The sequence below is a fragment of the Gymnoscopelus microlampas genome (genome assembly GCF_963454915.1).
Source record: "Gymnoscopelus microlampas genome assembly, chromosome: 14".
Lineage (NCBI taxonomy): Eukaryota > Metazoa > Chordata > Actinopteri > Myctophiformes > Myctophidae > Gymnoscopelus > Gymnoscopelus microlampas.
Window position 1 is genome coordinate 28,443,785 of NC_139951.1, and position 16,089 is coordinate 28,459,873.

A 16,089-nucleotide genomic window follows, 5' to 3' on the forward strand; every position below is an offset into this window, starting at 1 on the left:
CCACAGATAAATATTGTGAAAATAGCAGTGTGAGCTTGTAAATCGGCTATTCCCATTTTTCAGCTATTTCGTCTATTTCTATTTTTCGGCTATGTTTGACCAGTTATATTGTATAGTTTGTTGATTACTTTTGATGCAGTAATGATATTTTTCTTTTATTTCTTTTATTTTTTATTTGTGAGGTATTAAATGGTCTTAAAAGTCCTTCAATTGTGACTTCACTGTCATCTGGGGACCCCCCAACATCATATGGTTGAGAACTACTGTTCTAGAGAACGTGGGTGTTTTAAAAAACATTTCTATTGTGTACCAAACGTCACGTCTATGATGTCAGATGACTGACGTCATAGACTAACGTCATAGACTAGCTAATATAAAACTTGAAAGACTTGCTCATGTTTCCACAAACATGGAGGCTGTTATAGGGGACGTGGTAACTCCTGAAGATCTTTTACAATTTGAGAACAAATACAATGCCGAGGTTGTAGAAGGGGCTGTGTCCAATGACACCACGTTTAAATATGCATGGTGTCTAATCAGGAGCAAATCATCGGATCACATCAAGAAGGGAATTGACCTGTTGCATGAGCTGATTCAGAATGGAACGAGGGATGACTCCAGAGATGTCCTATTCTACCTGTCGGCTGCCAACTACAGGCTAAAGGAGTATGAAAAGGCCTTGAAGTTCATCAGGACTCTGCTGGGGAATGAGCCAATGAACCAGCAGGCTTTGGAGATGGAGAAGCGCATAGACGAGGCTTTGAAGAAGGATGGCTTGGTCGGCATGGTGATCGTCGGAGGAATTGGCCTGGGTGTGGCTGGACTAGCCCTCATTGTATTATTAGCTGTGTCAAAGGGAGCAAGAAAATGATAGCAGGAGAAAGTGGGGGTTAGGGGGTGGTGGTTGAGCTTTCCTCTTCCTGGAAAGACTGATGTACTGACCATTGCTGTCCATGAAAAAAACAAACACTAAAGGCTTTAACCACACCCATGTTGTCAGGGAAATAACAACAGACAGGTTGCCTTGGTGGAACGTGTATCTCCACTACGCTTGGTGGAACTCCATATTTGGTCGGGTCTATGACCTCAGTCATCTATGACATATCTATGACATATCTATGACATAGGACTATATTTAGGCAAGGTTTCAACCCGCTATGAGTGTCATTGACTTCCATCATAAAACTAGATGGGTCCTGATTCTACATGTAAAAAGATTGTTTTAAAATTCAGGAAGTCCCAGCTATTCCTGAAGGAGATGAACAATTTTAAAATGTAAAGCTTCTAGGTGAAAGAAAGTGTGCCAAAGTTTTGAGGAGAATAAAGAGGATAACTACTGTTCCTGGAGAAGCAGTGTTCTTGATGTCAGACACAGGATGTTCCATGTAAAAACAGATGACCCAAACTCCCAAGTTGGTTCGTTGTTGCGGCAGTCGTAGCATCAGACATGACCCAGACATTACAGTATAGCCTAAAATAAAAATTTGAAAAAGGTAACATATTTCAAAACGTATTAAAAAGAACATTTCCTGGCTATTCCTGAAGGAGATAAAAATATGTTGAAGGCTGAATAGAGCTCTTGGTGATAGTATGCTGGAGCTTACAGCATGCCAACGTTTTGAGGAGAAATAAAAAATAAAAAATAATGACAATAAAATAAAGAATGATAAAGTTAATAATAATACTCTCCAGGGATAAACTCACAAACCGCATACCGGTATTTTAAATATTTATCTTTAAGCAGGCGAATCGAGTTGAAACCATGGCCAAATTTGAGAGGCATCCTCCTCTTTATATGGCCTTTATATAGCCTTTAAAAGTGTAACATTTTGCCCTAGAAGGCAGTAAAAGCAATACATGTTAACTATATCCTTGGCTCGTTGTTAGTGTGCTTGAAGGTAGCCTAAGGGTTTTCCTGTCTTCTAGAATCTACGTATTGACTATGTGAGCACCTCATTCACCTGGTGAATGAAGACTCAAATCGAAAGCGCCCGGAACAATTTAACTATTGTTCATATACCTATAGCAAGCACCCAGCTAAGCCTGTAGATGTTCATACTTCTTCTTTTTTTCTTCTTTTTTTTTTTTACAACCATTGATCCCTTCTAACCTGTTCTGAGCTAAGCTGATGTTCATGGAAGTGTCCCATGGGCTATGATGAAGTCAGTCCTGCACTGATGGCCTAGTACTGTCTGTAACTGCTTTTCAACATATTTCTTTCAGCCTCCATCCGATGATGATGAACTGAAGGAGAAGTCACTCGGCTCTGTTCACAGCATGCTTCACGTGGAGGGGGCAGGTCTGAAACAAAAAAGAAGAGCCAGCAGTGCTCTGACTGTCTTCTCTGTGGCCGCCATTGAAGGTACAGACAAGCGCTATAGGAAAACGGTCAATACAGATTGTTCACAGCTAATGCTCGCCGAGTACCTTTGTACACAGTAAAAGCCTCTGTGCTAAATTAACACTGAGAGTGTAAAAATGTGCCTTCGCGGGTCTGCTTTTCATCCAGTCGATTATATTTCTGGAAAAGTGCGAGGATGGAGCAGCGGTACATGAGCATCTTGGATGAAGTGTCAAGTCCCTCAGGGGATTGTAGAAATACTCCAGGCTTAGTTGCGAGTACAAACAGGCCATGCAATAATGTGAGGTGTACTTTCTTGGCTTAACGTGCCGCTGTCAACAGTGTGCGCTCCGTTCTTCAAGGCTGGTACGGAGGTATTGAGTGGGACCTTAATCACATTGTGTGTTGGTCAGAGATCCCTGTTGACATAACAGTGGCATGTACTGTACTATCTTTGGTGCTAAACTTGTGCTATTTCAACTAATCTCTGCCTTGGCACAGACAGGGCACTCATTTTAATGGTACATTGCACTTTATATCAGAGTCAAAAATGTTACACTGTATGCTTATAAAGAATGAATGGTCACCCAATATAGCCTATGTAAGATTACAAAAAAAATATTACAGATAACAGTTATCTCAATAATGTGTTGTTTTGTATAACACCTCTTTTTTATTGGGCAAAGCGTTAATATTTGTGCTGGTTATTAGCTGTTGGTTACCAACACAAATAATATCGCTTTACCCAATACAAATCAATCCGACATGGTTCCTTCCTTCCAAAAGTTTTGTTGGGATCTGTGAATAGACATGGAATCCCTGTGTTTATATCACCTTTCATTCCATGTGATAGATGTTATTGAATTGTCGAGGCTACTCTAACTACTCCAATCTCAATTGTTATACAGACTAGACCATACCCGTCGGGGGATATGAGCACCCAAAGTGCGACATGGTCCGCTTGTTTCACGGATGTGGCAACACCGGCGCTTGTTTCACGCACATGATTTGGCAACCCGGGAGCCAGCGAACACAAAATCGCTAATAAACAGCTGACATTTGGGGAAAGCGAAAAATGGGCTTCGGTGTTCCGTGCACATGGTAATGGTCAATGGCTGTGTGCAAATGCAGATCAATTGCTCCAGCCACTGAGGATAACCGTGCAGAATAGATTTTGGGGACGCACGCACACAGAATTATAGGATGATGATAATGGATAATTTACTATCATGGGTTTCATTTCCTCATTTGTTCAATACCAATGCTTTTTCTCTTGTCTAGGTGTAGACCTGGAGGAGGCTCAGAGGCCCTGTCCACCCATGTGGTACAAGTTCGCTGACATCTTCTTGAAGTGGGACTGCTGCGTGCCTTGGATCGTCTTCAAAAAGTGGGTGCTCTTTGTGGTGATGGACCCCTTTGTCGACCTGGGCATCACCATTTGCATCGTGCTCAACACCCTCTTCATGGCAATGGAACACTATCCCATGACCCCCGAGTTTGACCACATCCTCTCCGTGGGGAACCTGGTGAGCATGTAGTACCTCTTGAAACACGTCCACTCTGGGAATTAAATGAACACTAATTATTCTTCTGTGCAGCTCTATGTACATTAAACAAGTATTTCCTGCTTTTAGGTTTTTACTGGGATCTTTGCGGCAGAAATGTTCTTCAAGCTTATCGCCATGGATCCCTTCTACTACTTCCAAGTCGGCTGGAACATCTTTGACAGCATCATTGTCACTCTCAGTCTGGTGGAGTTGTGTCTGGCAAATGTCCAGGGCTTGTCTGTGCTGCGGTCCTTCCGTCTGGTAAAGCTAGGAAATTTGCTTTACAGCATTACCACATAACAACAGTTGCCTTTTGTTCCAATTTTTTTTTATTAAAGCTCGATCTATATTCCCATAGTAATCATTGCTATAGAGTGTTTGTTCAGTAACAGGGATCTCCCCATCTCTCCAGCACTTCAGTAAACAGAAAATACATTCGCAGGTCAGGATACCAATTTTATCCAATCAAGAGAGACAACCCCACAAAGATCAGCTTCAATTTTAAAGTGCACCAGTTCTACTTTTGTCTGCTCCCCCCCTGCTCCCCCCCCCCCCCAACAATTTCCCTTGTTTATCCTGTATGCTGTATGAGTTCTCTCTCCTGATTGGATCAAATTGATATTCCAAAATGTATTTTCTGTTGACTAAAGAGCTGTACAGACGGGGAGACCCCTGTTACTGAACAAATTGGAATTTAGAGCTATAACCACTCATCCCTATTTTGGGCATATTATTTTAGGCAGCATTTTTCAAAAAACAGCAGATTTACAAATGTGTAGATCGGCCACTTTTGGCACGCGACATGTATGACGAAGTATAATCAGGCTTAAGTGTAACACTCATTTTAAGACAATGACATAACTTTGTGTTTCTTTGCGTGCCGTGATGGTGGAGATAGCTTCGTGTCTTCAAATTGGCCAAGTCCTGGCCCACGCTCAACATGCTGATCAAGATTATCGGAAACTCCGTGGGAGCACTGGGGAACCTGACGTTGGTGCTGGCCATCATCGTGTTCATCTTTGCCGTGGTGGGCATGCAGCTCTTCGGCAAAAGCTACAAGGACTGCGTCTGCAAGATCGCAGAGTCCTGCGAGTTGCCGCGGTGGCACATGCACGACTTCTACCACTCTTTCCTCATAGTGTTCCGTATCCTCTGCGGCGAGTGGATCGAAACCATGTGGGACTGCATGGAGGTGGCTGGAGCTGGGATGTGCCTGGTCGTGTTCATGATGGTCATGGTCATTGGAAACCTGGTGGTAAGTGCAGCCATATTCAGCCACTAATCGTATCTGGTCCAAAATATTAACCACTTTAACCCCAGGGTCCATATTCTGAGGGGAAACTTTGAAACAACGCGCACAATGCGGTGTAAGCTTGTAGATCTGCTATTTTCTATGAAGATATTTAATGTAGAGCGAAAACAGAAAAGACTAGCATAGAGCCCTGAGGGACTCCACTCAACACTATGGGGTTTAAGTGGTTAAAGTTAACCCTTTTAATCAGGCCTAGAAGAGTCTGAACTGTGTTTTGTTAACAGAATACATAGGTCTTCCAGTGCATAGTGACAAAAACGGTTGCAGAGCTGGCCTGTATCGCATGATAGGTCAAATGCAAAACATGTTTCATGTCTTCTCTTTCATGACTGTAATTGCTAAAGACTCGAGCTACTATAAATAGGACAGTGTATTGGAGTATAGAAAAAGATAGCCGGCACTTAGTCAGGATACATTGCTTAAGTATGTGCGTATTCTAAGGACCACAGCCTTTCAACACCGATCGCTGAACATTCGTCCCTACTGTTAAGTTGTAAAGCTGGCAAACTGTTATCTCAAATCTCTCTAAATCTTAATGATTATAGCATTATAATTGCAGGGGATCTTGTTATCATGGGGGGGGGGGGGGCTCAGCAGTGTGTGGTTTGTGTGTCCCCCCCCCCCCCCCCCCCCCCCCCCCACCACAGTTAGATGGTGCCAAGGACAGACAGCTGGGGGTTAAAACTGTTTCCACTGGATGGCCTTACAGTGCATTCCAAATACACATGGTCTCATTAAACACATACATGAGAGCTTTGCAATGAAATGCAGGTGAACGCACCTCTGTTAAAGAATACTGCTTCAGACATGTAGAAGAATACATTAATTACATCATTCAGTGGAATTAAAGTCATACTATAGAAATAAAATAGTATGCTGTAGATCGGCGTTCACGGCCATTGACTTTCTGTAAAAAGAAATGCAGAGGCTTTGAATAGAAATGTCTGTTCTATATTTCTATGGTTCTAGCAGTGTGCGTCTCAGTTGACATCAAGCAACAGCAAACAGCAAATATGTGGAACTGTCCCTGACATATCTTGGCCCTACAGGACAAGGACATGCAGATGATGCAGCTGATCACTTCCGTCTCATATTTACGATGAGAGCCAAAACCATTTCCTGTTGGGTTATTTACAGAGATGAAAAGGAAATGGATGAGCTAACAAAAAGTGCCGCACGCAGTCTAGTGCCAAACGACCGTCTCTCTCTCTCTCTCTCTCTCTCTCTCTCTCTCTCTCTCTCTCTCTCTCTCTCTCTCTCTCTCTCTCTGTCTCTGTCTCTGTCTCACACAGGCTGTGTAACCTTTGGGGACATTGCATTGACATTCCATTCATTCCATATCCCCTTACCCTAACCTCAACTATTCTAACTCTAACCCTTACCCTATGAACGCTAACACTGATTCACACCAGCAGTGTTGAGTGAAGAACATTCTTGAAATGCAATTAATTGGCCGTGTCTGACATTATGAGTGGCACCCTCGTAAATACAGTAATACTGTAAGTGAGTTGTGCACAGACAAGAGCTCTGAGCGAATCAAAGCGATTAGCTGCACTCGGCTGGGGAGCACATAGGGTAGAGAACAGACACTTGATTCTCATCCCTGGCAGCTTGTTTGCAACAGATTTTTAGACAAGAAATAGGCCATGTAGTTGCTTAACCTTGTTTAATTGCACATCTACACCAGCTAGTTTAAAACGTTGTCAATATTTCGTCTCTATCGGGTGGAAACATTGTGTCTTTTTTTATGATTTTGCGAGGCATTGTGAGCTTTTACATTATTTTGTGCAACACTCTTTTATGAAGTAGTGTATTCATTTACAGAAAAAGTTAAAGTTGAAATATGGAGATACAAGGTTTCTGCCCGACTGCGACCATTTGCTACTTCTGTACAGTAGTTTTTTCTGTGGTATCGAGTAAATATACCTACTCGACACCTACTTTAGAGTACAGCGCACTTTTGAATGGCTTGTTGTCTCAATGTGTCAAAGTTGGGCTTTCCTCAACTTTGATGCTTTGTTTTTTTCTGGATTCTCTCCATAGACTTTGCATTGAACCTCGCCACATTCTCAGAACATGGCAGCAAAATGACGCTGCTGGTGTGAATTCATCCAAACGGATACATGTCTGGCCTAAAATGCAGTCAAATCAATCAAATCAAACTGACTTATGTCAGGAGCATGCACGCGCACACGCACTGTCTGGGCTGTCTTCAAGGCAAATTACGCAATTGACGAGAGCGGGGCAACTATTTTAATCAAGTGACTCAATCCAGCACACAGTGGTTCTGACCTTGTGTATGTGCTAAGATCAAGTTTAAATGAGCTAGCTGCCACAGGCTCAACAAACACAGCAGTGACAGCTGAGTGAGCAGAGTTCGCAATACAGAAGACTGGGTCTTCAGAAAGGCCATTTGGTAGCAGAATTAACTAAATTGATGGGGAGGTAATCACATTGCAAAGTTGACATTTTGGCCTGAGGGTGCTGCTAGGGGAAATACCACGGGGTCAACAAAATAGTACATATAGTTTTTTGTCTATTAGATTATGAAAAATCAAAAAAATATTTTCCCTGAGGGTGGCGCTAGAGGAAGGGTCATTGGGCCACTCAAATCTTTAGGGTTCACCCTCTGTGGGAATGATCGTGCTGAACGTATAACAATAACGTCATAACAATCAACATGTTAGATTTTGAGACATCTCGTAAGTGGAAACTTTGGCCTAAGGGTGGTACAAGAAAGGCAATGGCGTCACCAAAGTCAGTAGTGGCCATCCGAGCAAACAGCAATTTCCATGACAAGCCAATCAGCTTTGAAGATATGTTGTTTGGGACCAACAAGTTACAAATAGACAGAATGACAGACTGGCCAACCAACTGACATCGCCATACTTAGAGCCCTGCCACTCGTGGGCAAAAAATCCTACAAATGGGAACAAGTTTGTGCAGTATGCAGATCTTTTGTTCGAGTTCAGAAGTGGGTTTGCGACAAACATCCAGTTTTGGTGCTGGAAAAGAATTAGAGTTTAAAACAAAAGTCTGCACAACAGCATTTCTCCTAGAATTGTGTTTTACTGAACACACAAGTGGTACAACGTGTCGGCCAAGCATTATGGCCTTCATTATGGCCCTGTGAAGGCCATCATTCTTGGCAAAAAGTTGTACCACGCCGTTGTGCAGGCTATAGAATATAGCTCATGGAAAACATGTGGGTCTCCTGAGACTTATTTTACAGTCAAAAACTTTCCAAATACTTTGTTAAATTCCTAAGATCCTCATCTTTTCACCTGCTGTAAATCTCGGCAACTTCTAATAGTGCATAAACACTATGCTTTCCCCACTACCTCCCAACTCCTCTATAAATGTAGAATTCCTCTACTTAATTATTATAGTCTCTACACATTCTAATCTATATTTGTGAACATGTTCAACTACATTCCAAAGCTAAAGATTGCATTTGAAAAAGAGGTTAATGGTGACAGGAGAAACCTTCTGGCTTTGGAAGGTGAGTGCTGACAAATATTCATTGGACCATACTTGATCACAGGTAACATTCTTACAGTGAATGGTGCTTCCTTTGATGTCCTGGTTCATATCGACTTCTGGCCTTTCCTTTGAGACACTCTTTCTCTCTTCTTCCTCCCCTCATCCAACTCCCACCCTCCTCACCATGTCCTGGGGCTTGGTTTTTGTCCGACTCAGCCATTTCTCTCTGCCCCATACTGATTCACAGCTCTCACACGGGAATGCATGAGATCAGCCTGCCCAAGGCCCATGTAATGGTGATCTCCCTCTAAACCTGGGAAATAGGAACCGAGAAATGGACTAACAGGTTTTAGACACTAAAGATAGCTACCTCCGCAACAGGCGGCAGACAACATAATATTTATTGATGTCCCATCACACGGCCAACTTGATATGCGTTATGTATATGAGCCACTCTGGAGTTTGTGTGCAGATCAAGGGCAGAGGCGTCTCCACTACGTTTTTAACAGTCAGTAATCAATAGCATACGTGTCAAATGCATTGTAATGTCCATTAGAAATACAAGATATGACCTTCTAGTGTTGAACAGTCTAATGTTGACCTTCTTATGTGTTGAACACGAGTTACTCCAGGAAATTAGCCAATCGTTTTTGTGCTGGAAAATGTACCTGCATGGACCAGGGCACATTAATTCTGAGCTGGGATCGGTTATCATCAGTTTGCATTTGATTGATACATACTTAATGTTTCTTCAAATAAGCATGCCCTAATCTTATGTTATACCTCAAAATGTTTGTCATTTAAAAAAGAACCTTGGAAATTTACTCGAGGTACATTTTTACACTTTACATTTTACATTGACAATCAATGTAAAATGGTGGCTGCCAACTCCTCATCTCAGTGCTGTATTTTTCCTTCAGGTATTGAACCTCTTCCTGGCCTTGTTGCTCAGCTCATTCAGCGGCCTTTCGGAAGGGGGTGACGATGGAGAAGTGAACAATCTCCAGATAGCCATCGGTCGGATTACCAGGGGCATCGACTGGATTAAAGCCTTCGTCATTGGATTGGTCCTACGGTCTCTGGGCAAAAAGCCCAAAGACACACAGGAGGACAACTCGGATGACATGGACCCAAAAACTGAAGCCATTGAAATGAACCACTTGGACACTGGTGAGAATTTAAAAATGGCGGACGGGATATGTAACTGTTTGGTTGAAGGCAGGCCTTCAGGGTATTTTGTGGTGGATGGGGAGTTCGGTCTCACTGTTCCGATCGCCCAGGTAGAGTCAGACTTTGAAAGCGTGGATGAAGATGGTGATGATGATGAGAATAACTCGGCATTGTCAGAGGAGGAGATCAAGAAAGAAGAAAAACTCAAGGTAAGAGGAGTAGACATGAGAGGAGAAATGTAAGTGGACATGATAGAACCAAGTACAATGTTATCTCCAGGTTCTTTTTTTTTACCTGAATCTAATTGAATGGCATAGTACAGTGCATGGCAAATGTGTAGGCATTAGGCAACAACAAACCATGCTTCCTGATTCCTTAGTGCGGCTCGGGTCCGATATGCCATGTCATACAGTATGTGATGACAACTCAATGACATTATATTTCAAAGCAGCAGCTGAATTGGATATGCCATAACTCAAGTGACTATTTATTTTGGTAGTAAGTAAGATATACTCAATGTTACCACAAAGTGAGTTCACTGATAAGAAGCTTTTGTTTTTCTTTTGTTATGGTTTATGGCTTGCGCTTTCTTGAAGCTAGAAACCAGAGAAGCTGAACTGCAATGTATTTATCATCAGGACCATGACAAAACAAAAAAAACTCTACTAAGAATGATCTACAGTATAATGCAATGCTTTGTATCTGAAAATAGTAGCTATGCTGAATGAAGGTTTCACTGGAAGATAACACTACCAACCAATTTGTATACATGCTTGTGCACTTGCTGTCTTCTCCTCCTTCCTAAAGCATGTTGTCAAAATTCATCCAGACTCAAAGCTCCTTCTAGGATTTCAGGCTCTCCACCCCAAGCTGCCCCCTGATCTGTTGAAACACCTCAGCACCTCCCTTGCTGCTCACCCCTTCCCATACCCATGTTTCCCCACTATGGGGGATTATCCAGCGACATACTGTATTACCAGTACTAGGTAGTTAGTTTGCCTCTCTTTGGCTGCCATAGTCTCTCTTGTTTTGAAGCACAACAAAGTTCCCTGTGTTTGTCTGTAATGGCTATACTGTATATTGCACAATGGGGGTTTAAATGTATCTAATTCGGTCACCATGTTTTTGTCTGCTTCAGGAGGGGACAGTTTATATTATACTGAAAGTCTAATAACAATAAATTACAGTTGAGTGTTGAAGGTGCTTTGTTACTGGTCATACTGTAGGTCGATGTGGCAGAAAGTAGTTCAAATGCTCTGTCTAAAGAAAAAAATGGGTCTGGTTTTCAAAGTGGTGTCCCTGGCAAAAAATGTCTCAGAAGTTTCAGTGTGCATATTGTCACGGTCAAATTAACCTGCTGTAGATATTATCAATTATCTGAAGAATCAGAACTTGTGTAGAATTCTGACATTCACAATTTGGCGGCTGGTCATCGGAGTGGCAAATTAGATACAGGCAGAGGTGTCAAGTGTGGGTTACTTGCCTAGTTCTCAGGGTTGCGGATACGGATATCCAAACATTGGCGTTCCTCGCCCTCTGTGTCAGTATTTCCTGGCCAGTGCTGTCCTTTTCTTCAATATACAGTATAGTAATGTCCTTGCTCTTTGGGAAGTGTTCAGTCAGTGGTTATGGACATAGGACTAAGACACCAAAAGTACACAGTTCTTGTTTTTTTGTCAATATGTCCTAAGTGTGGAAATACCTATTTAATTTTTTGTTGTTTTTTGTTTGTCTTTATCTCTTTTATGTGAAAAAAATACCTATTTTATTTATTTAAAAAAAATAGGTATTCTTTTTTACATTCTCTTATTAATTAATACGCTTATTGTTTTGTCTTTGTTTTTGTTATTGTGTCGTTGCCTTCTTACATCCCTTCCCCAAAAGGACCACAATGGAAACAAGCCTTCTGGCTTTTTTGTGCTTTTATCCTTTTGAATTCATTTTCAATAAAGTATTCAATCAATCAATCAATCAAAGGGGGTACAGGGAAAAGAGTTATGTACAGTCCAACTGGTATGGTAGTGACAGTCTTGTGGTTGCGTTTCCCCATTAGCTGTTGACCGGCTGCGTTCGTCTCTGCTCTTTGTGAGCAGCTGATTCCCATCTCCTTCTGCTCAAATCAGCCACTATGACTTTAGTCAATATCAGTCAGGTAACCCAGTTAACCCACATGACCCTGGTCTGATGACCTAACTCTCTCTGCCAAGAGGAAATGTATTAATTTAACTGTGTTGAGTGGTTCGGGTGCATATCACATGAGCTCTAATGCCTGACAGAGTCCCCAGCTCAATTCCCGGCTGGACGGACCATTTGCTGCATGTCACTCCCATACACTCTCTATGTGTTTCCTTGCTACACTGTACCATCAGAAATAAAGGTAAAATAAAACAAAAACTCCCATCATCAAACTGTGACATTTATATATAGGGACATCACAATATACTATAAATGACACAGAGTTCAAGTCACTTCCAGCGCATACCCTTGCTAGTGGGGGATATGTTACCAGTCTTCCTTCCATGCTTATCCCAACAGTGTCCTCTCAGCTTTCCTACTCTACTTCACTGTTAGGTTTATAGTGTTCCACATTAGACGCCTTGCTGTTTAATGAGCATTTCAGTTTGCTCCTTGATTCTGTCCCTTTTCAAGAAAAAATATATTGAAGCATCTAAACGTCTATGTAAAAATCATTAAGACAAGGCAAGTTTATTTGAAAATCACATATCATACGCGAAGGCAATTCCAAACGCTTTGCATATGGCATTAAATCACACTTATAATTGGAAAAATAATTGGATTTCTTTATTGGACAAAAATAGGAAATAGCCACACTGTATTTATTTATTTTATTAATGAATGCTCAGTAACTTCTTTCTTTCTTTCTTTTTAGCTGACGGTTACATTGGAGGATGATGATGATTCTTCGGTATGTAGCACAGTGGACTACCAGCCACCTGAGCCTGAACCAGAGGAAGAGGAGGAGGAAGAGGAAGAACCAGTGGAACCAGAGTCCTGCTTCACTGACAGTATGACGAGAACCACAACACAACAGACTGAAGTTGTTTTGCGCAGTGTCTGTTTATGCCCTAGATGACAATATAGTAGTTGTGCATTAATGTAATGACTCAGTTTACTTAATGGGTATTATTGTGATAAGGGGTGAAACTAATTGATTTATCGATCGATCGAAGTAATTATGTTTTAGTAATCACATCATGCCATAATTTCCAATAAGTTCACCAAAACGTAAATGTATATCATTGTTCCAAAATGAAAAAGTTACTTAATACTGCTGGGTATTAAGCAATTTCAAGATGTCTGTTTGGGTTTGGATAACTTGTGATGATCATTTACCACCATTTTCTACTTTTGTTTTACCTCATTCTACAGTCATTCTATGGTCTAATTTAATCACGTAAATTGATCAAATAATTGAATATTATGATTGTGAACAGCAGCCCTAATAATGATGCGAGATTTTGAGCTTATTATGGACAGACTTTTATCGAAATGAACAGCTAATGTGGACGTCCCTCTCCCCTTAGATTGTGTGGGGCGCTGGCCTTGTCTAACTGCAGACATCACTCAGGGTTGGGGCAAGAAATGGTGGAATCTCAGACGGACGTGTTTCACCATCGTAGAGCACGACTACTTTGAGACTTTCATCATCTTCATGATCCTCCTTAGCAGTGGAGCTCTTGTGAGTTGCTGTCAGCAAATAATGAATCAGTAATGAGCAATTCATCTTTTTTTTCCTATACATCTGAGATTTTAAGTCTTTTAGATTCAGTGTTTAACATCTACTACCTTTGACAGGCGTTTGAAGACATACACATCGAGAGGCGGCGAACTATCAAAATTATCCTTGAGTACTCCGATAAAGTATTCACCTATGTCTTTATCATTGAGATGCTCCTTAAGTGGGTGGCGTATGGCTACAAGACCTACTTCACCAATGCCTGGTGTTGGTTGGACTTCTTCATTGTGGGAGTAAGTTTTTATGCAGTGTTTTGTTACACACACATTCATGTACAATTGACACGATACTGTTTAACTGTACCGTGGTTCATTTAACCCTTTAAGACCTGAAGCCGATTCTACAAATGTCTTCTAAATCCCAACAGTTTTCTGAAAAACCTATGTTTCTATATCAGTGGTGCTCAATCCTTTTCATGTCAAGGACCCCCAAAATTATATGCAATTGGCCGCCAACCCCATCTCAAAATATTTTGTTCCAGGGACCCCCAGAAGCAAAGATTTGAGTTAAAAATGTTCGCTTTAAAAGAATATATATATTCAAAGATTTGCACACATTTTTATGATTTTTCAAAAATAGCAGATCTACAAGCTCGTAGCGCTGCTATTTTTGAATAGCCAAAGTGTAAAATAATGCTTTTTAGCTCAAATAGAAAAATGACACAGATGCGTCCTAGGTCTTGGGTTAAATACAAATGCTTTCAGTTTTGCATTGAATTATGTATGTATTTTTTATATATTTAGTTTAACCCAAGTCATGGTGTAGTAAAATAATGATGCACTTGCCTCTACAGATTGAAACTTTCATATACTGTAGGTTACACTGCTACTGCTAGCCACACCTGGCCACAACCCAATAGTGATGTAATAGCATCTGTTTTTCCTCAAGTGTCGGTGGTTAAATGGGTACTGTACTGTTACATCACAATTGTGGCGTGGCCAGCAATGCAACCTGGTTAAAAGTTTCAACCTGTAGAGGCCAGTGGTAAATGGTGCATTTATATAGCGCGTTTATCCAAAGCGCTTTACATTATGCATTACATTCACCCAATTACACATTCACATACCACATACCGACAGTGGAGGAAACCATATAAGGAAGGACACTTTGACAGTAACCAACCCAACCTTGCGACTATTATAGTTCACTGCCAGAGTGCACAGTAGTTCCTTTTTAAAGACCATCACAGCCCTTAAATAGGACATGTTTTCATTCTTCTACAGGTGTCCATTATTAGTTTGGTTGCCAACTGGATAGGCTACTCTGACCTTGGACCAATCAAATCTCTCAGAACACTGAGGGCCCTGAGGCCACTCCGAGCACTTTCAAGATTTGAAGGAATGAGGGTAAGTAATTGGCCATAAACCCACATTTGGCATAATATTATGCACATACTGTACAGCATTGTTTCCCAAACAGTGGCTTGGGACCCATTTGTGGGTCACAGATCCATTTTCGTGGGTCACAAGTGAATATCCCTTTGTTTTTTTGTTTCCTAAATGGTGTCATTAAGTATTATTATTTTAAAAGATGTTCTAAGGATTTCCATGAGCTGAAAACAAATTTCTTCAATTTCTTTTCAAAAAGAATTTCATGAATATAATAAAAATAATGAAAGAAATTCCCTAATTAGAAAACAAATGTTTGATGAATTGTGAAATTAGCAGATCTGCAAGCTCGCAAGGCGTTGTGAGCTTGTAGATCTGCTATTTTCACTAGTTTGGGTCCCAAGCAAATGTCTTCTCTTTTGGGTCTTGAGCTAAAAATGTTGGGAACCACTGCTGTACAGTACTACTGAGTACTGTGCCATACAATTGGTATAATCTGCATACCTAGCATTGTTCTTCAAATGCCAAAGATGATTGCATTATTATACTAACTCGACTGGCTTTTCCTTACCATGATTGCAGACTGCATGCTTACACCTGGCTGCGTGGCATATATAACACTTGGCTGAGAGGTAAGGGCACTTTGATGTTTTCAAGGAACAGACCATAACAGACCGTTACAGGCCTGACATGGTTGACACTGACTATGGCCCACAATATGTACGTGACATTAATGCTGAAGTTTCCAAACCAAACCATGATTTGTTCGATTTTTTTAGGAAGCCATTGGATTCCATTCATTTCAGTATGATAATATCATACTGAATGATAATCTATTTTGTCATTTGCTTGATAGGTAATCTTACAATACCATTGAGTCGTTCTTTTTTGTCAAAGGTACATTAATTGTGTTTTAATGCAAGTATAATTGCTTTAAACATTGATTTGAAAAGTTAATAAAATAAATTGTCCCTGGAGAATTTTTTATTTAAATGTCCATGACTTATAAACTGCAAAATCATCAACATTTTGTTTAACCCTTTAACCCTTTTCTGCTTTAAAAACAAATCCCCTTGAGGAGGGTGGTGGGGGGCTTTGGGGTTATATTCTATATGAAAATTGGGCATTAGAGATATAACATTTTGAATAAA

At 40.9% G+C, this 16,089-nt stretch overlaps 2 protein-coding genes across 2 annotated transcripts in view; both read left to right on the forward strand.

The window, feature by feature from the left end:
• scn4aa (sodium channel, voltage-gated, type IV, alpha, a) overlaps positions 1-16,089 on the forward strand; it is a 29,334-nt gene that overhangs the window by 4,789 nt on the left and 8,456 nt on the right. Inside the window, exons 9-17 of the mRNA XM_084079110.1 lie at positions 2,224-2,362; positions 3,623-3,867; positions 3,976-4,149; positions 4,787-5,143; positions 9,604-10,062; positions 12,744-12,879; positions 13,399-13,553; positions 13,670-13,843; positions 14,834-14,956. Coding sequence (XP_083935236.1) covers positions 2,224-2,362; positions 3,623-3,867; positions 3,976-4,149; positions 4,787-5,143; positions 9,604-10,062; positions 12,744-12,879; positions 13,399-13,553; positions 13,670-13,843; positions 14,834-14,956 — 1,962 coding nt within the window. The remainder of the gene's footprint in view (positions 1-2,223; positions 2,363-3,622; positions 3,868-3,975; positions 4,150-4,786; positions 5,144-9,603; positions 10,063-12,743; positions 12,880-13,398; positions 13,554-13,669; positions 13,844-14,833; positions 14,957-16,089) is intronic.
• Positions 404-871, forward strand: LOC311059560 (mitochondrial fission 1 protein-like; the record flags this gene model as incomplete). The annotated part of the gene is made up of 1 exon (XM_084077570.1): positions 404-871. Exon 1 carries the CDS (start codon positions 410-412, stop codon positions 869-871), a length of 462 nt encoding a protein of 153 aa, XP_083933696.1. The 5' UTR covers positions 404-409.